The 26,686-nt window shown below is 43.2% G+C and overlaps 2 protein-coding genes across 2 annotated transcripts; both read right to left on the reverse strand.

Annotated features, from left to right (window-relative positions):
- Positions 1-1,895: 1,895 nt before the first annotated feature.
- LOC104072407 lies at positions 1,896-16,855 on the reverse strand (the record flags this gene model as incomplete). The annotated part of the gene is made up of 9 exons (XM_009577340.1): positions 16,825-16,855; positions 16,378-16,688; positions 10,528-10,576; positions 9,747-9,795; positions 8,334-8,365; positions 6,610-6,717; positions 3,473-3,808; positions 3,095-3,112; positions 1,896-2,002 (listed from the first exon to the last, which is right to left on the reverse strand). Coding segments are annotated over exons 1-9 (1,041 nt in total), but the record flags the coding sequence as incomplete, so codon positions are not given.
- Positions 16,856-23,117: 6,262 nt separating this feature from the next.
- Positions 23,118-26,504, reverse strand: LOC104076463 (trypsin II-P29-like). Its single transcript, XM_009577341.1, has 3 exons — positions 26,422-26,504; positions 23,991-24,044; positions 23,118-23,358 (listed from the first exon to the last, which is right to left on the reverse strand). The coding sequence occupies exons 1-3, from the start codon at positions 26,502-26,504 to the stop codon at positions 23,118-23,120; spliced, it is 378 nt and encodes a 125-aa protein (XP_009575636.1).
- Between the last annotated feature and the right edge of the window lie 182 nt (positions 26,505-26,686).

Below are 26,686 nucleotides of genomic sequence, written 5' to 3' on the forward strand. Positions count from 1 at the left end.
CATGTCGTATCTCCATGCTTTCTCCCCTTTTTGTACCAAGGAAGTGTCTTAACCAATACAAATTATTTACTTACGTACTGAACTAATATCTTTACACACAACTTTGTGTGTTAGATGACTAATCTGGTGGCCGCCTATAATGGAGTGACTGCATCAGTGGACAAGGGAAGAGCTACAGACATCATCTACCTGGACTTCTGTAAGGCCTTTGCTACGGTCACCCATAACATTCTTGCCACTAAATTGGAGAGATATGGGTTTAATGGATGGACTGTTACACGGGTAAGGAATTGGCTGGATGACTGTGCCCAAAGAGTTACAGTCAATGGCTCAATGTCCAAGTGGAAACCAGTAATGAGTGGTGTTCCTCAAGAGTCCATACTGGGACTGATAACATTTAATACCTTCATTGATAGTGGGATTGAGTGCACCTTCATCAAGTTTGCAGATGACACCAAGCTGAGTGGTGCAGCTGATATGCTTGAGGGAAGGGATGCCATCCAGATGGACCTGGACAGACTTGAGGAGTGGGCCCATATGAACATCATAAAGTTCAAGGCACCTGGGTTGGGGCAATCACCAGGATCAGTAGAGACTGGGGAATGAATGGCTTGAGAGCAGCCCTGTGGAGAAGGACTTGGGGATACTGGTGGATGAAAAATTGCATGTTAGCCAGCCATGTGCACTTGCAGCCCAGACAGCCAATTGTATCCTGGGCTGCACCAAGAGAAGTGTGGCCAGCAGGTTGAGGGAGGTGATTCTGCCCCTCTGTTCTGCTTCGGTGATACCCCACCTGGAGTACTGCATCCAGCTCTGGGGTGCCCAGGACAAGAAAGACATGGACCTATTATAGCGGAGCCAAAGGAAGGCCACAAAAATGGTCAGGGGGATGGAACACCTCTCCTATGAAGAAAGGCTGAGAGAGTTGGGGTTGTTCAGTCTGGAGAAGAGAAGCCTCTGAGGATACCTTCTTGTGGCCTTTCAATATACAAGGGGGCTCATAAGGAAGATAGAGGGAAACTTTTTATGGGGGCCTGTAGTGACAGGACTAGGGGCAATTGGGTTTTAAATTAATACAGGGTAGCTTTAGATTAGCTATAAGGAAGAAATTTTTTACGATAAGGGTGGTGAGAATCTGGAGCAGATTGCCCAGAGAAGTTGTGGATGCCCCATCCCTGGAAGTGTTCGAAGTCAGGTTGGACAGGGCTTTGAGCAACCTGATCTACTGAAAGATGTCTCTGCTTATGGCAGTGGGGCTGGACTAGATGATCTTTAAAGGTTCCTTCCAACACAAACCATTCTGTGATTCTATGTTTGTGATCCAATAAAGTACAATCCTACTCCCTCTAGTATCCTTGAAAACAGACAGAAAAACATAATTGGGATTGTGTTCATACTTGCCCTCAACTCTACCAGGTCACTTTTCAAATATATCTCCCAGTCCTGCTTTTAAAGGAACAAGTGCCGAGATTTCCACTAGCCTCACTGAGAATATCTTTCAGCCATATGAGAAACTTACTGATAAACAGTATTTCCTGGTAGTTAGTTAAACTTCTCCCATTTGTTCAGATTTATCCCATTGTTCTTAGTAAATCTTTGGAAATCTGATATTTCCCTTCTTTACTTTCTGGAGAAGTTGTCCTTAATTCTCATCTTTTTCCATGTGTTTAAAGAGTATTTTGAGAAGGAATTGCTCTGCTAGATAGCATTTATTTTATTTGAGTTCTGGAAAAACAATAATGGAAATTTCATCACTTGTGATTTTCCAAACTGGCCTGCACAAAGCCCAGCAGAGCATGTGCAGAACAACCCCATAGCTGAGAACAGATTTAGTCTGTATCCACTGATCCTTGTACTAGTGAGTAAGCTCAACCTTCAAGTGGCCCCAAGCCTACCTTAGCTGTCCGCACCAGACTGCTCACGAAAACTGCATAGAGGAAAGCTTTGCCACAGAGAATGAGGTAAGTGAGCTTCAGAGAATTTCCATACCACAAGTAGGACGCTGCAAATCAAACATCATTTGTGTATTGATTTATCATCATCACGAGAGACTAGATCTAATGTAGCTTTAATCAAATAAGAACCCTTGAAAGCTTTAGCTGAGCGACACAAAGAAACTAAAGCCAAATGAATGGCTCTGTTGACAGGAGATAGCAGGGGATGGGAAAGAACACTGTGATTCAAAGAACCAGAAGTGAAGGCAAGTCTAGGAAGGAGAGAGATTGGCTTTATGCTAAGAAAGTATGTCCTGATTGGAAATGGAACAACCATCGTGTTGCCACTTCTACTGAAAAACTATGCTGTTCGTGTGAATCCCCTTTTAGGAACTCAAATTAAGCTAAATCACAAGATATTAATTTTTTTCGCTCATTATTGTCAGTGGCCTTGTGAGTGCTGCTGGTACATCAGGGAAGTTTTACGTAGCTCAGAATAACATGGTATCTAGAATTTTTATTCTTATAGATTTTTTGTTCTTAAGGAATTGCAGTTGTATTGAGACACCAGCCAGATCTTGGCTCAGCCTTAAGATTCCTGAAGCATTAAAGTTGGTGAAAAACAAGAGTGTGTAAATATATATATAAAGAAAAGAAACATAATTTTTAATATGGGTATCCTTGTGGTTTGGAGGGGAATGTGACTTGTAATGAGAAGTATTCTGAATTTGATATTAAGAAATATTCAGAATTCCAGATTCTGAATCTTGATGTCATAATCACTTGACTAAGTATAAATTTTTTCTTTCATGGCTGAGCAAGCAGCTTCCCAACAGAAGGCAGTGTTAATGAAGGAGATGATAAAAAGAGCAAATTACATTCTATAGGAAGGTTCCACAATTTCTTCTGTTATTTCAAAAGGGAATCATAAAGAAGAGCTAAAAAAAACCCAAAAAAACCCACAGCTACATACAGCATGCACATACAACCCTCCCAAAGTCTTTTTTTTTTTTTTTTTTTATAATCTAACATACAAACCACTTAGATGAGGAAGTACAAGTTATTCTTGTAGTAGAAATCTCACACAGCTTGTACTTAGCGTCAGTAAAACTGGAATTAAAATACATACAAGATATTTGCCTGTGAGAAGACACACATACCTTCCGTGAGTGCACAACCTGAAAGACAAAAATGAACTGAAAGTCATGTTTCTCTTCAATACAAACAGAACACAAATTTTAGAAGTTTCAGTTTACAATATACTGCCTGATTCATTTTACTGTACTATATATTTTACTATACTACAGAGATTTCTCAGTGAAAATCTGAAGAAATCTTTGAAAAACTATGGATGTATAATGATAATGTAGATACAGAGGCCCAGGAATATGAAGACATATGCAAATACCTACGTATCTACATATATATTTGTGCCATAACAACACCCTGTATACAAGTTGTATATATTTGTTTTTCACATCATAACCCACACCCTTTTTCTAGTTTGTACAGCATGGTGATATGCATTTTTTACTCACCAGCATCACCGTAGATTAATTTGTGTATTGATTCCAGTGTGTCATTCTTAAAAAAATTGGCAACACACTCAAAACGGTTTAAAGGGTTGAACCATTCCTGGGCTGAGATCCTCAGGCGGCTGGTCAATGAATAGGTACTCCCATTCCGTGTGGAAAACTCATCTGTCCCCAAACCTTCTGTCCTCTTAGCACCATTCACCTTCCAGACCAGATTCAGGTGGTCAGGGTAGAAACCAGAAGCCAGGCATACCAGCGTGGCCTTGCTCTTCTGTTGGATCTCTTGCTTTGACGGGGAAAAGATGGCCACAGCTGGAGGTATGATTTCATCGTTCTTCCCTGAAACAGAAAGCAATATGGCCCGGAACCTCCATTACTGTCTTCAAACAGAAACCCCTTAAAATTGTACTGTATTTGTGCTGTGTGACTCTGGCCTTTTAACAACTCTCTATTAGACAATTAGTATCTATTAGATAGGTAGACACCAGGAAACTGAAAGCATTTGTCTTCACTCATTGCACAGAAACATAAAAGGTCTGGGTACAGAAATGCACGAGTGTTTGAATTTCTAGCATCGTCTCTGTCAGAAGAATAGGAAAGCTGAAAAGAAGCTGAGCAAAAAGGTAGGCAGAAAAGTACCCAGTAGTGCTATAACGCCTGTATTTGTAATACTGTACTAATAGGTAAGAGTCTGTGTTATAAAGCACAAGTATCTTCAATTGACTGCATTACATTCCTGGAGATGTAGTAAGACATAATGGTTATTGCAGTGTTCAGAATTATAGTGCCATGTGGTACCCTATCTGCACACCCCTCAGCCCCCCATCTAAGAGTGACTTGAAAGGAAGGAGCTAATCTTTCTCACTGTCTGAAGTGAAGAACACTTTAGGTAGGTAACTTGCATCTGCCTGGGACAAGTTTTGCTTTAGGTCTTAACTTGCCATCCTTTTTCAAGACTATGAAATATCTCTTTATGTTATTTATTATTTAGGTTATCCTAGGTATGAGAAGCCTTCATCCTAGACTATACATCTTCCCAAAATGATGCAAGCTTCTATATACTCACAAACCAAAATATGTCCCCTGTCCTAGTTTAATACCTACATATAAGACTAAAGACAACAGACTTCTACAGTCAAAAGGAAGTACAAGGCAACAATGAGATATTACTTAAAAGCTAGGCAGTGACCCTAAAAGCCACCATTTTTTTCCATATACTTTATTAGAGTGTCTTTTTTACTCATCTAGTATGATAAATCCACCGGGTCTGCAGAGTGCACCTGGAAACAGAAATGCAGAGAGAACTATGGACCCAAAGAGAAAACTTTTACTTTTTTCGGTGTGAAGGCACTATAAATTGTAGATGTTCTTCCTGATCACTCCTTCCTTTCTAGAGTGGAGAGAATTAGCAGAATTAGCAGAAACTTATACCTTGCATAGATCTTGACCCCTAAGCCCTAGTGTTTAATTTCAACTGTTAGCCTTAATCATGATTGTCAGTGCTTACTCTACAAAGATCCCTGGGGTGCTTCTGTGAAAATGTGTGAGCTTGTACAGACTTCAGAAGAGGTAACTAGATAGTAATGGAGATAACTTCCTAGAAGGTTTGGAACTGCTTTGCTTTCCTTCCAGTGGACATGAGGAGAGGTTGATCACTTTTACTGCTCCTTTCTAGTACTTGGCTTTATGAATTTTTTTCCTATCCTAAAAGTATCTCTGACATAAGTTCATTGTCTCATAGCCTAAACGGCTAGTGAGTGAAGACGTGGAAACAGATAGGGAGGACCCAAAAGAAAAATAAGAGCAATTTAACAGACGGAAACAAAAAAAGACAGAGAGGAAGGCCGGTGGAAAAGGCAGACAGAAAGAATGATAAAACTACTGGAAAGACAAAGAAAGCTAGAGAATGAGCATGCCTGAAATGAAAAAAGGAGATTGGTACAAGCAAGAGCAGAGACAATCAGAAAAAAGTGTTGTCAACAGCCCATTCTGTTCTGATCTTCCACAGTATTCATGGCAGACACTGGCACAATGCTTAATCACTTCCATGCATAAACTCATGCATTCCCTGTCACACATTTTTAACCCACCTAAGAGAAAAAGTACCACAGTTCTTCCATTCCTATCACGGCAAGGTCAGTTTCATGATTTCTTGTTATGTCTCACTCCTACTCTCATTTTAAAATCATCTGTGTATATGCTAGATACCATTAATGCAACAGAAATTTTCAAGTGTCCTCCACACTGAGCACTTGGGTTAATCACAGCTACTTACTTATAACTGTGAGCACAGCGACAACTCCAAAGGTACGTAGCACAGTTAAAAAGCACAGCTGTACAAGATCAGACTATAACCTGCAGTGTCATTATGCTCTTCTTGCCAGCCACTTAGTTCCTTAAAATGGTACTGTTTAAAGGAGCAGGCACCAATGTGTATTTCTATCAGATGTGGCAGCAGCAGATGGAAAAGGTTATTTTGCCCTGTGATTCCAAAATGCCTTGATATAGGTGATGTTAAGTCCTTTCCTGGGAGGGGAGAAGGTAGAGAAAGCAAATGGGGAAAAAGAGAAAGAATAGAGGAGAAAAGTGCACTGAGAGAAAAACAATATAGACCTTTTTGGGAATTAGAAGTCATGAAAAGGACTGTTAGAGGAAGCCAGTGTCCCAAAGCAACTTCAGGCAGCCTGCCCACCATCTATGGAGAGGGGAGAAAAGTACCAGCAAGACTACTCTGTCCCTGCCTGATTCAGCAGGTACAAGAACCCAAACTCTACCTCTGCAACATTGGTTTTGATTGTTACATAGAAGAACTGTAAAAACTTGCAAACCGAAGAAGGATATTTCATTCCCAACCTCTGTAATGTTTTCTTGGAGAATGGGAGGAAACAGAATTATTTCTTCCTTTTAAAAAAAACCTAGTAGGGGAAGATAGAGCCAATGGACACAAGGATCTCAAAATTCGTGCCTGCAAATCCTACACTTCTATATTAGCACATCTCATTTTAATAAGCAACCAATAAAGCATTAATCCTGTCCTCATGGCTGTATGAAAAATGATCATTATTCTGCTGTTAATTAAGAATGCTCTTGTCCCCTAAACCAGTATCACATATATCACGGAGATCTGACTTCTGTCTTACCTAGGACTTTGAGTTTTGTCCCGCTGCCAAAGTACAGTCTTTCATTATTCACACTGTTTTGCAGCTGCAGGAAAACCTCTCCTCTACTCTCTGTGCTCTGAGCCAAACCTGTGGACTAACCTTCCCTTCATGCGGTACCAGCAAAAGAAGAAACACAAAGTATATTAATTTATGGTCCCCTAAAAAAAAAAGGAAGGTCTGTAAGGAAACACCACCACATCTGTGTTTCCAACCAGATGAGATCAATCTCAGAAATACCTCTTCCAGATTCCTTTTGCTTCAGGCTTAGGTGAATAGGTTGTTGCAGCTTTCACCATTTCTTTAGAGGACATTTATCTATTTATCTAGGTGTGCTATTAGAAAATATTCCCATATGCAGACAGAGTAATTTTCTGTGCTTATTTTCAACTGAACAGCCTCATTTCCTTATTTTACTCATTTCCTTTCAACATCATGAATATTCTTCTCTTGTAAAATAACTGTCCTTTTTTTTTTACAAAATAACTTGTAATATATAACACAGGACCCTGGTCCACTATCCCCATTGTAGCAGTTCCTAAACATCCCTCCCTTTCTCCTTCCCTGGAAAGAAGTTTTTGCTTTTAATGCCTCTGGTCTCTTAGCTATGATTATTAAAGTTAGCTGCATAATTGACTATGGTCAATGACACAAAAAATGTGCTAATCACTGAATTTTTCGTATAGAGATTGAATTTTATCCCTTGTAATCATTTTACTCTGCAGCAGAATGGTGTGATACACCATTCTTCTGACTCCAGGAGCAATACAATGAGAAGAAGAGATTACCATTATTTGTCAGAGTCTTAGAAGCAGCATGGTTTTCCCCTGGATTTGGAGAGAGTCCAAATCCAGAAGTGTGACCCAGAGAGAAACATTCCCTGAGAGCTACTTTTATTTGAAATGAACCGCATATTCTGTTTCTGTGGTTTTCAGTGGCCTTTTAGCCTCTATTCTGAAATAGTAAGACCATTGTCCTAAATGATCTTTTTATCACCATCCTGACAAGCCTGTTTTGTGGAGAGATACTTGCTGTGCTGGGGAGAGTTGTTTTCTATAAAAACAAGGAATTAAACAGCTGCAGAGAGCTGTTAGTATTCTTTATGATAAAGTTGGGTATTTATTTGTGGCTTCTAATTTGTCAATTAAAAATGCTAGTACATTTATTTGTCTTTCGCAGTTATCTGAGATAACACATGCTTTAGTTTACCCTGAAAAGATCCAAAGTAATTTAAGTTTGTAGAGTCTTGATTTTATTTTCTAGACCTGTCCAAAGTATAACTGTAACTCAGTTCTTTCCAGACAGATAGCCTTTCATGGACTTGTCCTTAATCACCTGTAGCCCCAGGAGAACTAGCATTAGGGAGAATAGTTATACTTTTGGGGAATAGTGATTTTTGCAGATGTCGATTTATTAAGACAATATATTTATGACATGCACATATTTTTAACCCATTCCTCATCCTAATTCTTTCTATGGACAGCTTTTTATTCACTGAAAATGCATTCATTCAGTTCTCCAAAGTGAAATGTGTGTCCCTACCTAGAATACTAAACTTAGCCTATTCTCCAAAGTAGACTGGGTTACTAGCACATCAGGAAAACACCAATTTAATCATGAAAGGGAGAATAAGGTTGAAGTGAAGTTCTCTAAAGAGAAGACTTGGAATTTGAAATTATTTAAAAGAGAAAACAAAAATTTCTTACCCATTACTGTAAGTCTTGTGCCATCGCCGAAAATCATGTTATTGATGGTCACGGTGACAAAGTGTTGTATCATAAGCTAAGAAAAGGGATGCACTGCAGTTTTACTTCAGTAAGCAGAAGCTTAAGCAATGTTTACTGTACCTGGAATCCCAAAGATCCCTCAATCTCTGTCTGAAGTGCTGTGGCAGAACACCAGCTTGAAATCCCATTGTATAATCTGTAGCATTTATAAAAGCATTCCCCAGAGTTTTTTGGTACTTATTTTTGTTGTCTACATTTCACAAGTTGTTTTACAACCTTTCTCTAATCTCCATGTTATCTCATTGATATTACCTGCTGTTCTTGTTTTGCAGATGTAGAAACCATGCAGACGTACCCAAAGTGGTAGAGGCTGTCATTGTCTAGAAATATAATTCATGTACAACTACAGCTTCCTTAATGTCAGTCTTGTACTCTAAGCATTGTGAAGCCTTCCTTCCTGTAACTTGTGGAGTTAATAATCAAATAATACTTGCTTTGTTGTTGTCATAGTCACATGCCTTTCATATAGGTGGTTTGCCTTTGTGGCACTGAACTAAAACAAATCCATTGGTTTTCCCTTCAATGGCAGGCCAGCCATCTTGAATAGTCCTTCAGGATCCCATTTAGTTTTCTGGTAGGTTAAAAGTAATCCACACAAGGAGAGTCCAGAGTCCAGAGACCAGCTGGCTGGTCTCAAGCAAACCCTTGATATCCATTAGGAAGAACTGCAGTGAGACAGTGTGGAGAAGGGTTAGAGAAAACCTTTGTGCTTACAAGCATGAGTCAGTCAGTGGACACTGGAGACTTATTTAAGAGAGAAAACCCAAACACATTTTATGCAGTGCCTCTGAGAGACACATGCTTCGTGTCAGAATTCTTTTTCTTACACATTTATCACATTAATAAAGACCGAAACACTATCACATCAGAAAAAAAAAATTAATTCTTTTCTTCACATACTCTGATAGGTTTTAGGTGCATCTGCAGTCAATCTGGTTTGCTGAAAATTATTTCAATGTCTCAAAATCTCCTGGCTTGTTTTCCAGAAAGGGCAGGCTCAGTTCTCAGATGATGAAAGCAAATCCTAGCATACTAGGTCTGTCAAGAAAAAACAAGACAGAACATGCCCGCTGTGCTGCAGAATTCTCTGTAGCTGTCTTAACACACTCTCCCATAAGGCTTATGCACATACGGGTTTTTGTAAAGGCCTCGTGGGGAATGTATCATTGTGGATCACCTGTCCCCACAACGATACAACCTCGTACAAAAACAATCCCACCTATGGCTCTGCTGTCCCATTTTTGTCACCCAGTCACCATGAAAGATTGCCATGGGAACCACAGGCCACATCCTTCCTCTGCCATTGCTGTTTCTCTGTGGTGGTCTGATTACCTTTTAGTGTATCCATTACCCCTGAATTTATAATCCTGACATTTTTTTCCTATAGACAAAAAAGTAATATTTTTTTTCTTTTATTATCTGGTTTTAAATGCACTTATTTTTCAATTGGTAACTTCATGACATTGTTCATGCTGCTTGCCTTCTCACCCTCTTTTTCTTCTGCCCCAGGATCATAAACAGACCTCAAGCCCACAGTAACTGGTTTGCACTGAGAGCGATTTGCTTGCTACAGACTGGTGTTTCTGTTTGTAGCCTGGCCTGATTGTGAATATCCTCTTTGGTCTGTGCTGCACTTGTCGTGGTTGCTCTGAAAGGGAGGGAAGTAGGATGCTGATCTCTTAAGTTTGTATTCCTCTGACTGCCCTGTTACAAGAAGCAGAAGTACAAGCTTCTCCCAGGTGCCTGTGACCCTGACTATGAAAAGGCTTCAGCTACAAATAAGAGCGTGCCTTCATTTTGGAGACTGTCTGAAGGGAGTGAGGACTGGCAGTGACAGGTAACAGGATACTTTTATCTCCCTCCTTTACACATAACTAAATGGAGACACAAACCAGTATTTTTCTTTCCCCCATAGGTTTGTCCAGGTACGATGTCACTCCCAAGAGGGAAAGATCTGTGCCAGTGAGACTGTGTGTACCAGCACACATTGAGGCAATACAGGGAAAGGCAGGCACGTGAACAAACCAGTTTAGGTTTGGGGCATACGCAGCCCATACTGGCCTAGTCTTCTCACATAACAGGTCAACACATAGTCAGCAACATGACCAAGTACCTGCAGTAAACATGTTGTTCATATTGCTCTTTAATGGTTTCACTTCAATCTGTCTTGATATAAAAAATAGACTTTAAGTGCAGGACACAATACTTCGAAACAAGGTAATTCTGCTAGGAAAATCACAAATTATTTTTTCTTCTTTTCAGATATCACAGAAGAACTCATAGTTTCTTACACAGCCTGTTCAGATGGGAAGAGCTGTTAGTGTCCTAGGGAAGGGAATGAGAAACACAGACGATGCTGAAACATTTAGGACCAAGACATAGGACTACAGAAGGCAAGATATTGGACAGGTGATCTCAGGGGCCCCTGCAGTATCCTCTCTTCTACAACAACAAAACTGTGTGTTTAAGTCACTAATTATGGGAATTACTGCAGACATTTGTCTTTGTTTAGACTGAAATCTTTTTAAAAATACATTTAGTATTTTATTTGTCTGGCTCTGCCTAAATAATAACACTAACAGTGGGCTATTATTTGCCCACCTTGGTCTTAGTCTCCCTCTGATCTCAGCACTGTTTATTCAGGGTCTAAAACCATTCTACTAAAATTAATTTAAGATTATTCTGTCTCTTTCTCCAGTCTCCAGCTCCATTAGTGTCCTTACTGTCACTAACAGACTGTCTCCCATATGGTGTCTTTCGTTTAAAAACAAGCAAATCACCTCTGTATTAATTTTGAAGGGGTGTGTCTATGTGGTGTTAACATTTCCTCAGGGCATGTTCATAAGGCAATTTCCAAGACATGCCAGCAGAGACCAGTCTTGTCCCACTTTAATGTTCATCTGTAACCTGTCAAAAGGAAAGGCCTTGTAGGCCATGAATTCAAATGAGTAAGAGGGAGAGACAAGAGGAAAGACAGTGCCTCGATTTTTATTTCCATGTCTCTTACAGGAGACTTCATGGGCTAAGCTTGAAAATATGCAAGCAAGCGACATTTAGGGACATATTTTCTAACAAGGTATCATTTTAGTGGGAGAATTTCACAGGAGAGTAATGATTGTATCACTTACATCAGTCCTGGATTCTTCTTTAGAGTTTACAGAAGGAGCCACGAAGAAGAATCTACAAAGAAGCAGGCAGAACTACAGAGATGCCCTGAGCTTTACAGATTTGTTTTAGGGACACTAGGAAGTTCTTTTCATAAACATCAGTACTTTTGACCGTGAACCCCTAAAATTAAGCAACAGCCCCTTTTCAGGTCATATCTGTGTACTAAGAGGGAAGGAGAGGATGTGTAAAATCACATCCTGTGGTGGGTTTACCTTGGCTGGCTGCCAGGTGCCCACCAAGCCCCTCTACCACTCCACCTCCTCAGTGCAGGAGGGAGGGTGGGGGGAGAGAAAATAAGATGAAAAAGAACTCATGGGTCAAGCTAAAGGCAGTTTAATAAAGAAAAAGCAAAGGCCGCGTGCAGAAGCAAAGGAAAACAAAAAGATTTTTTCTCTGCTTCACATCAGCAGGTGATATTCAGCCACTTGCTGGGAGGTAGCACCTCAGTACACGTAGTGGTACTCTGGAAGATAAATACCTTAATAACGAATGTCCCCTCTCCTCCTCCTTTCTCCTAGCTTTTTATTGCTGAGCATGACATCATATGGTATGGAATATCCCTTTGGTCAGATTGGGTCAGCTGTTCTGGCTGTGTCCCCTCCCAACCTCTTGCCCAGCCCCAGCCTTTGGAGCAGGGGCAGGGCGGGGGCGGGTGGGCAGTGGTTGGAGAGACAGCCTTGATACTATGCAAGCACTGCTCAACAGTAGCCAAAAAACTGGTATCTTATCAACATCTTTCTAGCTACAAAGTACAGCACTATGAGGGCTGCTATTGGGAAAGTTAATTCCATCCCAGCCAGACCCAATACACATCCCTATGCAGATAGTGATGCTATACCATCCTATGTATGTATATTTCCTTCCCTTTGTTTCCCTTCCAGCCTGTGTTTACTCAAGCTTCTTGTTAGAGGCCATTTGATTTGGCCCAAGTTGTTCCACTGAAGAACAATATTGCTTCCCAAATATTCATCTTCTGCTCCCAATCCAATGCCTGTATTGGATGATTAACAAAAGGTTTTATGTCCTGTTATTTCTGTTCTGAGTCAGTTCTTGTCTCACAGGAAGCTTGAGAAACAGCAGCTGTGGTGGGAAACATCTTCTGTTTAACATTCATTAATGATCTGGATGATGGGCCAGCAACTTTGCAGACAACACCAAACTGGGAGGATTGGCTGGTACACCACAGGGTCATGCTGCCATCCAAAGGGACCTCAACAGGCTGGAGAAATGGGCCAACAATAACCTCATGAAGTTCAACAAGGGGAAGTGCAAAGTCCTACACCTGGGCAGGAATAATCCCATGAATCAATATATGCTGGGGGCAACCCAGCTGGAAAGCAGCATGGCAGAAAAGGACCTGGGGCTCCCGGTGGACAGCAAGTTGAACATGAGCCTGCAATGTGCCTTTACTGCAAAGAAGGCGAATGGTATCCTGGGCTGCATTAAAATATTGCCAGCAGGTCGAGAGAGGTGATCCTTCCTCTCTACTCAACTCTGGTGAGGCCACACTTGGAGTCCTGTGTCCGGTTCTGGGCTCCCCAGTACAAGAGAGACATGGACATACTGGAGAGAGTCCAGCAAAGGGCCACAAAGATGATTAAGGGACTAGAGCACCACACATAGGAAGAGAGGCTGAGAGAGCTGGGACTGTTTAGCCTAGAGAGAGGCGGCTTAGGAGGGATCTGATTAACGTATATAAGTACCTGAAGGGAGAGTCCAAAGAGGAAGGAGACAGGCTTTTTTCAGTGGTGCCCAGTGACAGGACCAGAGACAATGGACACAAACTGAAATGCAGGAGGTTCCTTTTGAACACAAGGAATCACTTTTTTACTGTGAGGGTGATTGAGCATTGGAATAGGTTGCCTAGGGAGGTTGTGGAGTCTCCATGCTTAGAGGTATTCAAAAGCTGCCTAGACACAGTCTTAGGCCACTGGCTCTAGGTGGCCCTGCTTGAGCAGGGGGTTTGGGCAAGGTGACATTCAGAGGATCCTTCTAACCTCAACATTCTGTGATTCTCCGACTCTCTGATTCTATGAAACCCTCCCAGTAGTTGCAGGATGACCACATCACATAGTATAGCATCATTATCTGCATAGAGATATGACTTTACACATCCTCCTTCCACCATCTTATCTTTTAAGTAGCCAATATAACCTCTAGACTGCAGGTAGCCTATTATTGACAAAGTGCTATTCATTACGAATATACAGCTATTTACACAGATGTGCCTGAGATGCCACTGCTGAGCATCTAAAACAAGTACCTTTGACTATGGTTTATGTAGCTATAGCTCTCTTGCCACCTTTTACAGCAGGAGATGAAGGAGAACAGTGACAGGACCAGAGACAATGGACACAAACTGAAATGCAGGAGGTTCCTTTTGAACACAAGGAATCACTTTTTTACTGTGAGGGTGATTGAGCATTGGAATAGGTTGCCTAGGGAGGTTGTGGAGTCTCCATGCTTAGAGGTATTCAAAAGCTGCCTAGACACAGTCTTAGGCCACTGGCTCTAGGTGGCCCTGCTTGAGCAGGGGGTTTGGGCAAGGTGACATTCAGAGGATCCTTCTAACCTCAACATTCTGTGATTCTCCGACTCTCTGATTCTATGAAACCCTCCCAGTAGTTGCAGGATGACCACATCACATAGTATAGCATCATTATCTGCATAGAGATATGACTTTACACATCCTCCTTCCACCATCTTATCTTTTAAGTAGCCAATATAACCTCTAGACTGCAGGTAGCCTATTATTGACAAAGTGCTATTCATTACGAATATACAGCTATTTACACAGATGTGCCTGAGATGCCACTGCTGAGCATCTAAAACAAGTACCTTTGACTATGGTTTATGTAGCTATAGCTCTCTTGCCACCTTTTACAGCAGGAGATGAAGGAGAATAAATATGAGGCGGGGAGTGCGATAAGGAGAGTAGCTCTTTCATGAGAAACTTCTTAGAATAGCTGCTTTTTGTGCAGTGCCACTTCAAGCTGGCAAAGTAGTACTGCACAGGAGAAAATTGTACCTCAGAGCTGGAACAGGGAACTGTGACTGCAGAACTTCAAGATGGCAATGACCATTAGAGATCTCTGTGGTTTTTTACTACCACCTGGAATTTTCACAGCTCAATAGCCAGCTCATTAGTCTGCTGAATGTTGAAGTCTACTGATAAGTTTGTTTTCACAAACCGGCCAACTCCCCCCAGTTTTTTTGTTCAGTATGATGTCATATGGAATGGAATATCCCTTTGGCCAGTTTGGATCAGCTGTGCTGGCTGTGTCCCCTCCCACCTTCTTGTACACCTCCAGCCTCCTTGCTGACAGGGCAGTATGAAAAGCTGAAAAGTCCTTGACTTAGTGTAAGCACTGCTCAGCAACATCAGTGTGTTATCAATATTATTCTCATCCTAAATCCAAAGCACAGTACTATACCAGCTACTAAGAAGAAAATTAACTCTATCCTAGCTGAAACCAGGACAGGATCTTTTACAGGACCTGCTCTCAGCTGATTCCTGCTCCTTGCTCTCAGCAGCTATTCTCATCACCTCCACTCCTTTTTTGGTGTAATCAAATAGTCTGTTTCACTTCAGCATACCCAGTTTTGCCACATCAGTGAGCAGTATAGTACATTTGCTCCCTATGATAGTTATGTGCTTCATATGCTATGTCTTCCATATGAGCATATGAGACAAACAATTTGTTGGTGCTCAATATTATGCAGAATGTCAAAGACATGACCTAAAAACAGAAGCCCAAAGTACACAAATGGCCATACTTTCTTAAAGATACCTTTTACTCTTTTATGTGCTGTTTCCCTTTCTTTGAAGAAAAGGTAAGTCTTAGGTTATGCGATAAAAGTCAGGAGCACAGACAGGCAATGGTAGGTGGGGGAACGCTAATAATACCCTGCCTTCACTTTTCCCAGGCCTGTCACAGAAGAGCAATTAGTTCATCAAAAGCTCGTCTCTGCAAGCAATGAAGACAGAGGCAAAATGGGAGGCAATTTCTGCCTTCAGCTGTCCCTTACAAGGGGAGCACCAGGTGATGGCAGCTTTTTGTGGTTGCCTTTCCCTGCCCATGAGGTTTTTTGCCATGAAGAGATGCCTTGGTCCAGCTCAGAACTGTATGCATTTCTGTGGCAAGGAAGAGAGGGATCCTGCAATTAAGTGGTGTTTGGAACAGATAAATGAAAGTGCTGCAGGGCACACTGTTTCTTGTAAAGCTGCCAGAGGGCTGTCCCTTCCACAATGGAAGGTATGCCTGGTCCCCTGGGCATGTTTCCTCCCACCTGTACTGGTGCCATCCTCCTATGTCCATAATCAGAGGCTGCGCTCTCCTCCCACACCAACCAATCTCTCATTGGGCACCTCTGTCTTTGGGTGGCTCATCAGTATGTGGAAGAACCTTGAATTCTCCTTCTGCTTTATACTCTTTTCTTGGTGCTATGGTGGGGTCCATGGGGAACTAGTGGCCCAGAACATGTCTGTGCACCAATCCCAGGAAGTATCTGCTGCCTTTCACTAACCACATCAGCAGTGCCTCAATTCTTAAAGCTGATCTATGGTTTGTATTTCTGAAGGCTTTTTGTCTTTGAAGCTAGATGCTGCTGCACTGCTTTGTCTGTGCCTCTTCCCTCCAAAAAGTCCTGGCTCTATTCCCCCAGTTTTTCCTTGTCTTTCTTCTGCTCTTCCTCTGCCCCTCTCCAATCTGCCTCACTCACATTTTTCAGAGACTCCATCTCTCACTCAGACAAGGCGGGGATTTTATCTTAGTGCTCAACCCCCTCACTGTACCGTGTGATCACTCGCAGCACAGAAATACGTGGCTGCATCCTTGGATGTCACATTCTTGATAGTCATCACTGAGTGATCATTATTGTCTCTGTTTATCTCAAACTTGGCCTCACTGTAACCTTCCTCGTAAGAATTCTGCATCCATGTAGAAGTACTGGCTACTAACTTCAGACCATTTCTTGGAGGCTGCTGGTACCAGAACATATAGGCAAGTGTGGTATAATTCTGGTAGCAGGCGATGTCCACAGTATCTCCAGCTCTCTTAAGCATTTCTTCTGGCCACTGTGTGATGAGGTTTCCAACCCCAGCACCTGCATGAGTGAGAGAGAAAAAAGAGAGAGGGAGGAGAAGAAGTACAAATGGCGGCCAAAAAGGGTCCTTTACCTCACACCAGTCCTGCATGGCCTGGATGAGAGCTGTGCTGCAGATGGGTCTGTTGTTTCTCACCAGGTAAAAGAGCAAGCAAAACAGTCAGCATGGCCCGTCAGTTGTCCCAGAACAATGTGTTAGTGCTCAGTGAGTTAAGTGAGAAGAGGCTAGAGAGACTGATGCCCCTCCCCTTGTTCTGATTTTTCCATCAGGCTTGGGTAGAGAAGAGACAGTCCAATCTGATCCTTTTCTCGCTAGTACTTTGAATTAAATATACATACTTAGTTTCAATTATCTTCTTCAGTAATCCTGATACTGCATCTTCCAAACAATAAGCAATATTACTATTTTTCTCTTTTTCTTCCCATTTTGTTGATATCCCCCCTCCCATATTTTCCTGAAGCTCTAGAGAAAGTCATATCTTCCCTTGACCTTTATATATTTGTAGAAAAGGCATGTTCTGTCTGTGAGCCTGGTGATATTGTACTTTCTCTGGGCCTAATGCTGAGTCCCTAGGGTCATACCAGGATTCAGACCAGCATGAATCTCAAAAATTTTGGTAGTGAATTTGCCCTATCTCACTTTTTTAATCCTGCTTTTTTAAGAAGTTATTAGAAATTACCTGAGAAGCTATAGCTTCATCCCAGACAGGAAAGAAAATATATTCTATATGATGTATAAAAGTTTTGTATGATCTCCAGTGTCATGGACACTTAGCATATGAGAAGTAAGGTTTTTGACCATGAGTCCTGTTCAGTCCCTGCCAGTCCTTGCCACTGCAGGTTTTGTCACAAGAAATTATTCCTTACCTGTGCTCCAGTGAGGTTGAGCCTTGTGCTGGATGTATTACAGTTTCAGTGACTTGTCAAGGAATTCTAGACAATACAGAATTTTTTTTTAATTACCTTCCATATCTTTTACATTTTTCTTTGAATTTTTGTGCTGCTTTCAAAGTCCATACAGCAGTTAGCAAATTAGTTTGATCAAATTTAATATGCCTTTATAGTCTTTTATGGTTTTGACAAAGATTATGCTGACAAAGAAGATGCATATTTTTAGCATTTACTCCCCAGAAACTATTGTTCTTTTTTATCTTTCATGCAAGTCTTGTCTTGATTTTGCTTGTTCTCCATCTGAATTTATTGACATTTTGCCCTTTCACCTTACTGCTAGGATGGGACACCTTGAGATAGTGCCACGGGCCATGTTGAGACAGTTCCATGGTACACTGCTGTTTTGATGAATGTCCTAAAATGACCCTTACATATCTTGTGCATGGAGACGCTACAGGATTTTTAGTTTAATTATTGTCTGTCTGCTGGACCTCTTAAAAACCTTTTCTTCCAGTTGTAATCAGACCTCAAGTCCTGGAGAGAGAAACTATTTCAGAGACTTGATGGGAAATGGAACAGACTATGGAGACTGTGGAAATTAATTCTAAGATTACGCTGTGTAAGAACTCTGAGACAAAGCAAAATCATTTCAGTGCAGCTGGGCTGCACATTCTTCTCTAGTCATTAGAGAATTTATTACTCATTCCGCGATGAAGATTTTTATTCAGAGTAACTTTTCTCTCTCAGGAAACAGAAAGGATTGCACACTCTCTGAAAGAAGGAAGTATCTGGAAGATAAAACTCAGGACCTCTAGTGTGTCTCTCAGGAATTGCGTAAGATGTTGCTGCCTTCTGAAGAGTAGCTAGATTGACAGGTCTTTTGTTTTTCACTTCAAAACATCTAATTATTTCAGTCTATTTTCTTTTAAGATTAAAGAAGGAACAAGCAAAAACAAGAAAGTACCAAGATAAAGGCAGGTATGGTTGAGCTTCCCAAATAAGACCCTGAACTACTGGATTTGGCAAAGAACAGATGAAGGAAAATAGAGGAATAGTTATAAAAGGGGCCAGTCACAGGTAAACAGGTTGCTGGTGAGTATGCTTGTCTGGATATGCCTTATGCCTTCTTAGCTCAGTGTATCTGTGTCTGTCCTGGTTCCGGCTAGTACAGAGTTAGCTTTCTTCCCAGTAGCTTGGGCGGTGTGCTGTGTTTCGGGTTTGGTATGAGAAGAGCGTTGATGGCCTATTGATGCTTTGGTTGTTGCTGAGTGATGCTTGCACTGGGGACTTTCTGTTTCTCTTTTCGGCCTCCCATGCCCCGCCAAGTGCAGGGGAAGCTGTGTCGGGGGGAGCCTAGTTGGGGTGTTTGACCCAGCTGGCCAATGGGGTATTAACATCATGCTCAGTATAAAAACTAGTTGGTGGGGGGGCTCAGCCCGTTTGTGACACGCATTCAGTGGTCAGTGAGCAGTTGCATTGTGCATTGCCTGCTTTGTTTATTCTGTTATTGTTGTTGTTATCATTGTTATTATTGTTCTATTTCATTTTATTTCAATTATTAAACTGTTTTTATCTCAACCCACCAGTTTTCCTGCTTGTGCCCTCCTGATTCTCTCCCCCATCCCACCAGAGACGGGGGGGTGAGCGAGCGGCTGTGTGGTGTTTAGTTGCTGGCTGGGGTTAAACCACAACAATGTCTTATTAAATTCCGTTTCTAAGTATTTCCCTGAGGGAGGGACTGTCTATTCTGTGCGCATGTGTTTTGTGTAAGGAGGTCTAAGTGCTGGGACCTGGAGTCACACCACAGTTACCAGCTACTGGAGAGTGCGTGATCTTAAGCACCAGAAACTGGAGTACAACCACAGGTAAGAGTGGCTATGTGTTCATCATGCCAGCAGCTGGGGCAAGGGACGGTATGTGAGTGTGTGTGATCATTAGTGAATATGAAGCCAGACTAGCTGGCAAGTAAATGAAGTGACTTGGGTTCCAGGTGTATCTCTAATGGCAAGACCAGTGGGAGGTGGCAACCAGAGGGAGCAGGGGAGTCCCAGACACCTATTGGAGAGGGGGTTGTGTGGGGTGCACGTGCACGTACCAGCTATTGGACTGGGACTGCAGGACTTGGGGGCTCATAGGTCCAGGTGCCGGCAAATGTGGTGACTGCGATCCAGGGGCAGCTACTGGGCAGTCTCAGTGTCTAAGCACAGCTATGGAAAGGATGCACATTGTACATATGTATACATACATTTCCCGCTATTGAACCTTCATCCAGTTCAGCCAGAGAGGGACACAAAATGAGGCCATTGGTGCTGTTTCTATTTGTGTGAGTGGTGGGTGCGTCTGTCAGCATTGATCTGTGTGGTCGGCTGTATATATATGTATACAGGCATTGTATATATGTGTGTCTACTGGGAATACAATCTCAGCCTTGCTACCGGTTGGTCAGGGGGCATGGAACTGTGGCAGCCTCCCCCTGTCAGGCTACCAGATTCATCCCAGCCTAGCAGTGAGCCTCAGGAAAAGCAGTGAGATCTCCTCCTTAGGGGAAAAAGAGACTGTAGAAGAAAAGCGACAATGAGGAAAGGGCTGAAGTACCCTGTCTACATGGAAGAGAACCAAAGGAACAAGGAAAGGCTTGTACTGGAGAGTGTTTAACAAAATTTGGAAACAATAAGAACTAGCTTAGCAGAGATTTGTGCTGGATTTGGAAACTAATGTCATGAAACAAAGCATCAAGCAAAGATTGGCCTTCCAATCCAGAATGATAGAGAAAAATGACCATTGCAACACAAGGAAGGCACTGGCAGCCCATTTTCTGAGGCTTAGGACTTAAGGCCAGTACTGGGACTGTGTCCAGGTCAACGGTGACTGTGTGCAATTACCATCAGATGGCTTCTTTAGTCTTAGCGGATTTAAGGCATCTCAGGCTGGTTTCTTTCAGTAGCCTACACTGGTACAGAAAGTTTCTCTAAAGCCACCTGTTTGCAGACAATTCTTAGAGTAATCCTTCCTCCTCAGGGTTGTCATCCCAGATCCCTTGCCAGTCAGACTTGTGCTACTCCTTTCACACCTCTCATCCGCAACCAGTCCATCCTAATTCCATTTCTAATCCAGCTGTGCCTGCTTGTCTGGTGCAAGTTCCCCTTCCTCATGCATTCTATTTCGTTGTGCCAGCCTCACTGGCTGCCACCACTAAACTCCTTCCCCAGCTTTTTCAGACCACCTGACTTTCCACCTCACCACCTTTACACTTTTTCCAGTCCCTCTTTGACCTCCCTTTTCTTTCCCAAACTCTCCATCCCGTATTCTCACAGCAAAGAGGCAGTTTCTAGGTTTGGAGGTGTTAAAATTGCCCAGTAGAGGCCCAGTTTACACAGGCTTGGGGTGCACAGACCCTTCAGGGGAGTTTTTTCTGGCTGCTCTCTACAGATCGTGTGCTGGATGAGGTGGATTAAATAAATACTTTAAAATCTCATCTCCCCCATCTGCTATGTCCTTGCAGTGCTCTTCCTTTCCTTTCTGGTCCAGCCATTTGCTGAAGATTCCTGGGACAGAGTTTGTTTCTCCCTCAAAGGCTGAGGCTGTGTATCTGCTTCTGGCTCCATGTAGGATCACTGTTCTTCTCATGTTTCCTGCCCTTCTCCCCAGTACCATGATCTCTCCTTACTTTGTTATTCCCCCAGTGTCTCCGGCCCACAGTCCTCCAGGACCCCTCCCTAGTTCCTGAGCTCAGACACTCTGAAACAAGGCACGACTTTCATTCTTCCCAAAAAAAGAGAACTTAACAAAAACCAGAATAGCAGCAGGGTAAACATAAATATGCAGCTAGCGCTGCCCCTCCCCTCCCTTCCACTCCCCATCCTTCCTTTCTTAACCGATCTTGTTCCATGCTTTACACTGCTATGAGGTCATGGGCCTTTTCCCCACCTGTTTGCTATTGTTTTTCTTTCCCATCCCTGCTAGATCTTGGTGGACCCAATCCAATCCACCTGCCTCAGATGTCCCTGAGGAAGTGAAGGGGAAAGCTGATGATCATTGGTCACAGCTGTTGCCCATGGCATGATTGCTCTGTGCCTGTGGTCTCGATTGCTGTTTGACCCACCACCATAGCCAAAATGACCACCATCAAAGCTGTCACAGTACCAGTGAGATGATAACTTCACCATTGACAGGAGCAAAATGGGACTCCGCTCCACTGCTGCAGGAACCTCCTCCCTAGGGACCTGCTCCCTCTCCTCCCTTTCTCAGTAAGAGGGCCAGGAGTAAAGAAAAGGAGGTGCGTGGCTCAGCAGACTTCCTAGATAGTTGCACAGTTCCCTAGCCCCTTGCTTGCTAGACCAGCAGCTCTAGGGGACTGCTCCCAGCACACACACCTAAACCAGAACAGAAGGGAACGTTCAGGAGGAGCTGGTGTAAGGCTGCAGGAAACCCCACTTGTATATGGTGGTCATCAGTCCCCAGAGCAAATATCTGTAAGGCTCTTTACGTAAGACTTTTATTTGTGCTATTATCTTCTTAAAAGGAGTGATAGGGCAGGAGGCTAGTGGCCAAGGAGCCAGCCAGTCATCACTAGGCTGCAATGGTTTCTTCGATTCAGTCAACATAATTGCAGACCTTGGTGTAGACACTGGGATAACCTTTCAGAGCACACTCAGTTCCCCATCACACGATTCCCTGGAGTTTTCCAATGCATACAGCTGGGCCACCTGAGTCACCCTGGAGAGAAAAATTTAGAAGCATGAGCTGATCTCACCTAGAAAGGTTTGACCTGGTACAAAGAATCCAGGGAATGCAAAGTGAAGTGCAGCAAGTCTTGATATGGGAGCACAGAAAGATAGCACCCCTTATTTGCTGACCTCCCCTACCTCCAACAATTCACTGCTACTGCACTCAGTGCGCAGCAGATGTGGCTTGGACCTGCTAGTTTGGGTGAAGTCCACCCTGTATCAAAACTCTGCTGGCAGGATATGGTGTCAGAACAGAAAACCTGGAGATAAGGAAGCTTAAGCACCCTGCCAAGCTCTGACATATACTGTGCAGCCTGAGGCACCCTGGGGCATGTGACCCAGGGCTCTGTGCAAATATTAATGCTTACCTGATGAGTCTTTCCCATCATCCAGGAATCCTACACAGATCATGTTGCTGGTGATCTGGCCTGGGTAAGCCTCTTGCTACTTTTGGTTACTCAGAACTGGAGCTCTCAGTCACTGGAGAACCTTAGAGAAATTGGCTGCCGGGACAGCAGTGAAAATTAGGTTTCATCATGGGACTCAGCACTGTCAGTGAACAGAAAGACCTCTAGACGTATATGCAAGAGCCATCCAGCAAAGCAACCCTTGACCTGCATGAGCAAAGGCGAAAGGTGTTGATTGAGGAACACTTGCAGGACAGTTTGGGGAACTCACGAGCAGAACATGGAAAGGCTGCAAAGCAGGAGTGAAATGTACATGGAACTCATGAACCTCCTGGTAGAGCAGGAGAAGTGTGACGAGAAGTGTGACAAGAAGTGTGACATGCACTGATACTCACAGCCACTGCTCAGTGTGTTTCCTCACCCTGAAAAAGGCACTCAGGACCCTCCTTGGCACAGGAGATGGGCAGAGCTGTGGGTTGAATGTCAGCACTGTAGTCAATGGTGGTTGCTAGCTTGATCAACATAATGTCGTTATCAAGGCTTCTTGAATCATATCTAGGATGGTGAATGATTAATGCACTCCTGACTAGTTCACTGTCTTCCTTCAAATCAATGTTGTACTCTCCCATCCTCAATTGTGTATAAGTGCAAAATTACCAGCAGAGAAGACCAGCAGTTAACCATGGGTAGAACAACTTGGTGCCACATGGGGGCACTTGGAATAGAGTCAGGGAGAGTTGCCCTAATCAAAGGTGTCACAGAGCTCTGGGAGATTTAGGATTTCATGAAAGACAGAGTCTGGAGAGCCTTGCTAATTGGGCAACTGGCAACTGTGGCAATGGTGCGAGCATAGATGGAGCACTTCACACACCTAGAGCAATGCTTAGAAAAGGAAGATTACATTTCGTATTGCAGAGGAGCATGAGCCTTGATCTGTGTTCTCTCTGCAGAGGTATGCCCTGAACTCAGGACAAGAAAGATCCATGGAGAAAGTCTGGAGGAATGAAAAAGAAATAAATGGTAATGGTAAGCCACAAGAACATGCAAATGTGCACAGAAAGGCATGTTAGGATATACAGAAAAGGATGCCAAGAGTGCAGGAATATTGGAAAGATCATGTAATGCAGTAAGACAGAGGGTAGTGTTTCTCCTTTGGTTTCAGATACACCACGCATTGCCACGTTGGATTCTCTTCTTTTGCTAGGCACCAAATTCCAAATCTGGTGGCTTTGCAAGATTTGACAAGAATCCAGATACACAACCAAAACAATACTTATGATTTCTGGCAGTGAGCAGCTGACAGGACCCACTGGTTGTTGATGAGTGAACTGCTACAGAAGTGATACCCAACATTCAAGGACACTGGTAGGGAACTGAATGCTCTGGGCAGTTGGAGTCCCCCACAATCTTGTCATCATCAGCATCCCCAGGAAAAGCAACTGAGAGAAAGAGGATTGAGTTTCACAGCACCAGGTCTGAATCCATTCTCTTAAAGTGTAGCAGCAGCCAATAAGCTACAGAGGAATTAGCAAGCGCCAAAAGAATTTGTAACTTCAGAAGTCTTCACAGCAACTCCTGAAATATCCTTGTGAGTTCTTTCTGCACACTGAAACATGAGGCTTTGTCTTTACCACACTGAGTCAGGAAGAGAACAGAAGAACAGAAGCTGCCAAGGAACTTCACAAATGAAATGTGTGCAGCCTTCACACTGCCACCTTCACTTCCGTGGCACTTTTGGAACAGGATGCAACAGTTGTGTCATGGTGGAAAGCACATGGTACACATTTGTGTAGGCTGAGAAATGGAAAATGGCAAATGCAGTTGAGAGAGTCAGCAAAATACTAATTTGCTGTGGGGGGAGCCAGGGATGAGCAAGAGAGGAAGGAAGCCCTGGTAGTGAAGAAATCAGAGACAACATGAAGGCTCTGCAGAGTTGGAGGCTGATGTTATAGCAGAATGTAAGAAAGAACATGTAAGGTATTTGTTGAAACTACCAGAACAGTGTCTCCAATCATTTTTGATCACACATCCCATCAGTAAAATATTTTTGAGCCTGCACCCCCAGTATATGTCTATTTAGTAATTGGTAACTATATGCATAGACTACTGAAGTTCTAATGCTTTCTTCCCACATGCCAGTGCATCGTCTTGTACACACCCGGGCATGCATGCACCCCACTTTGGAGACCACTGCAGTGGAACATCGTAAACCAGGATAGAGTCTCTGACCGGCGATTACAGATGCAAAGAGCAGAAAATGCAAAACTCTTCCCCAGACACTCTCCTGGCCTCCAGCAACTGGGGACTCAATGTTCTTAGGTCAGATGGGGTATCTTTCAACCAGCTCCTCCGAGGCAGGGGAAAGAGAATCAATGGTGCCTCCACCACCAAGATCTGGAAGATGTACAGGGACTAGCCTCAGAAACTCCTCTGCTTTATGCTCGCACCTCGAATACTGTGTTCAGTTTTGGGCCCCTCACTACAAGAAGGACATTGAGGTGCTGGAGCGTGTCCAGAGAAGGGCAATGAAGCCGGTGAAGGGCCTGGAGCACAAGTCTTATGAGGAGCAACTAAGGGAACTGGGACTGCTTAGTCTGGAGACGAGGAGGCTCAGGGGAGACCTTATCGCATTCTACAACTACCTGAAAGGAGGTTGTGGCGAGGTGGGGGTTGGTCTCTTCTGCCAAGTAACTAGCGATAGGATGAGAGGAAATGGCCTCAAGTTACGCCAAGGGAGGTTTAGATTGGACATTAGGAAAAATTTCTTTACTGAAAGAGTGGTCAGGCATTGGAACAGGCTGCCCAGGGAAGTGGTTGACTCATCATCCCTGGAAGTATTTAAAAGACGTGTAGATGAGGCGCTTAGGGACATGGTTTAGTGGGCATGGTGGTGTTGGATTAATGGTTGGACTTGATGATCTTAGAGGTCTTTTCCAACCTTAATGATTCTATGATTCTATGATTCTATGATCTTAGGCACCACAGCCTCCCTTGGCCACTCTCCTCTCCAGATGCTTGGATTCTGTGCTTTGGACGAGGAAGAAAGAGAAGGGCAGGGAAAAATATCTATCAAGGCAACTGGAGAATTTACAGGACCCAGGGAAATTTCGCTCAAAGGCTGGAGAAGGAAATGTGCATCACAATCAGTTGCTCTCTCGGTCAGATTTAAAGATTTATCCAAGCAATATAGGAACCAGCTATAGGGGAAGGAAAGCAGAGTGGATCTCTACCTGGGGAGCCTTTCTGAGAGATCCTAGTGCCTGAACACAAAAGGAGTCATCTGGAAAGAGATGCTCTGAGGATTCTTTATGTTGCCTAGGAAAACTAGGTATTTTACTCCCCTAGCCAGACCCTTCCAGAACTAGGAACCATTAGAGCAAATGTTCCCATAATTTAAGCCCTATCCTCGCTTCCCATCTCAGCCTGAACAAGAACAGCACAGCAGCACTGTCAGATAAACCCAGCTTCAAACACACATCTTTGCCAGGCCAGCCCTGACCTGACCCCTCTCATCCTGCTCAAAAGGGGCTGAGCTGCTCCCAGGACTCCCCGTCTATGCTCCAGCAAATGAAGGGATGATTTTGGGTAACACTCCAAACTTTCTTGCAGGACTTTGGCAGCCCTGACTATCCCTCTCTGGGTCATGGGAAACAGCCTGGCAGATGGCTGAGAATCCAGAAGGCTCTGCACTTCTCTTTGGTCTCTTACTGGGATATAGTAGCAGTGAACTGTCCAACACCAGGAGGTTCCTGGGAACAATGGAGGTCAGATGGGGTGCCTTTCAACCTCATAGCCCTCAATGGATTTTTTCTTCCACAAATGTGTCCCTTCACTTTTTGAGGCCATGTAAACCTTTTGCATCCACAAAAACCTGTGGAAAGCTTTCCTGAAAGAGGATGAATTGTCCTTTGCTTGTTTTGAACCTGCCAAACCCCCTGGCTTTGATTGCTACCCCCTAATTCTTGTACAGGAA

Source organism: Fulmarus glacialis, unplaced genomic scaffold (assembly GCF_000690835.1).
Source record: "Fulmarus glacialis isolate BGI_N327 unplaced genomic scaffold, ASM69083v1 scaffold975, whole genome shotgun sequence".
Classification (NCBI taxonomy): domain Eukaryota; kingdom Metazoa; phylum Chordata; class Aves; order Procellariiformes; family Procellariidae; genus Fulmarus; species Fulmarus glacialis.

Excerpts from the sequence above, each read along its gene's own strand:
- LOC104076463 (XM_009577341.1), bottom strand. The coding sequence starts at position 26,504 with ATGAGGTTGAAAGGCACCCCATCTGACCTCCATTGTTCCCAGGAACCT. Across the intron at positions 24,045-26,421 it reads TTCACTGCTACTATATCCCA|CAGTTCACTCATCAACAACC; the intron begins GTAAGAGACCAA and ends TCACTTCTGTAG. Across the intron at positions 23,359-23,990 it reads GCTGCTCACTGCCAGAAATC|TTATACACAATTGAGGATGG; the intron begins ATAAGTATTGTT and ends GTAATTTTGCAC.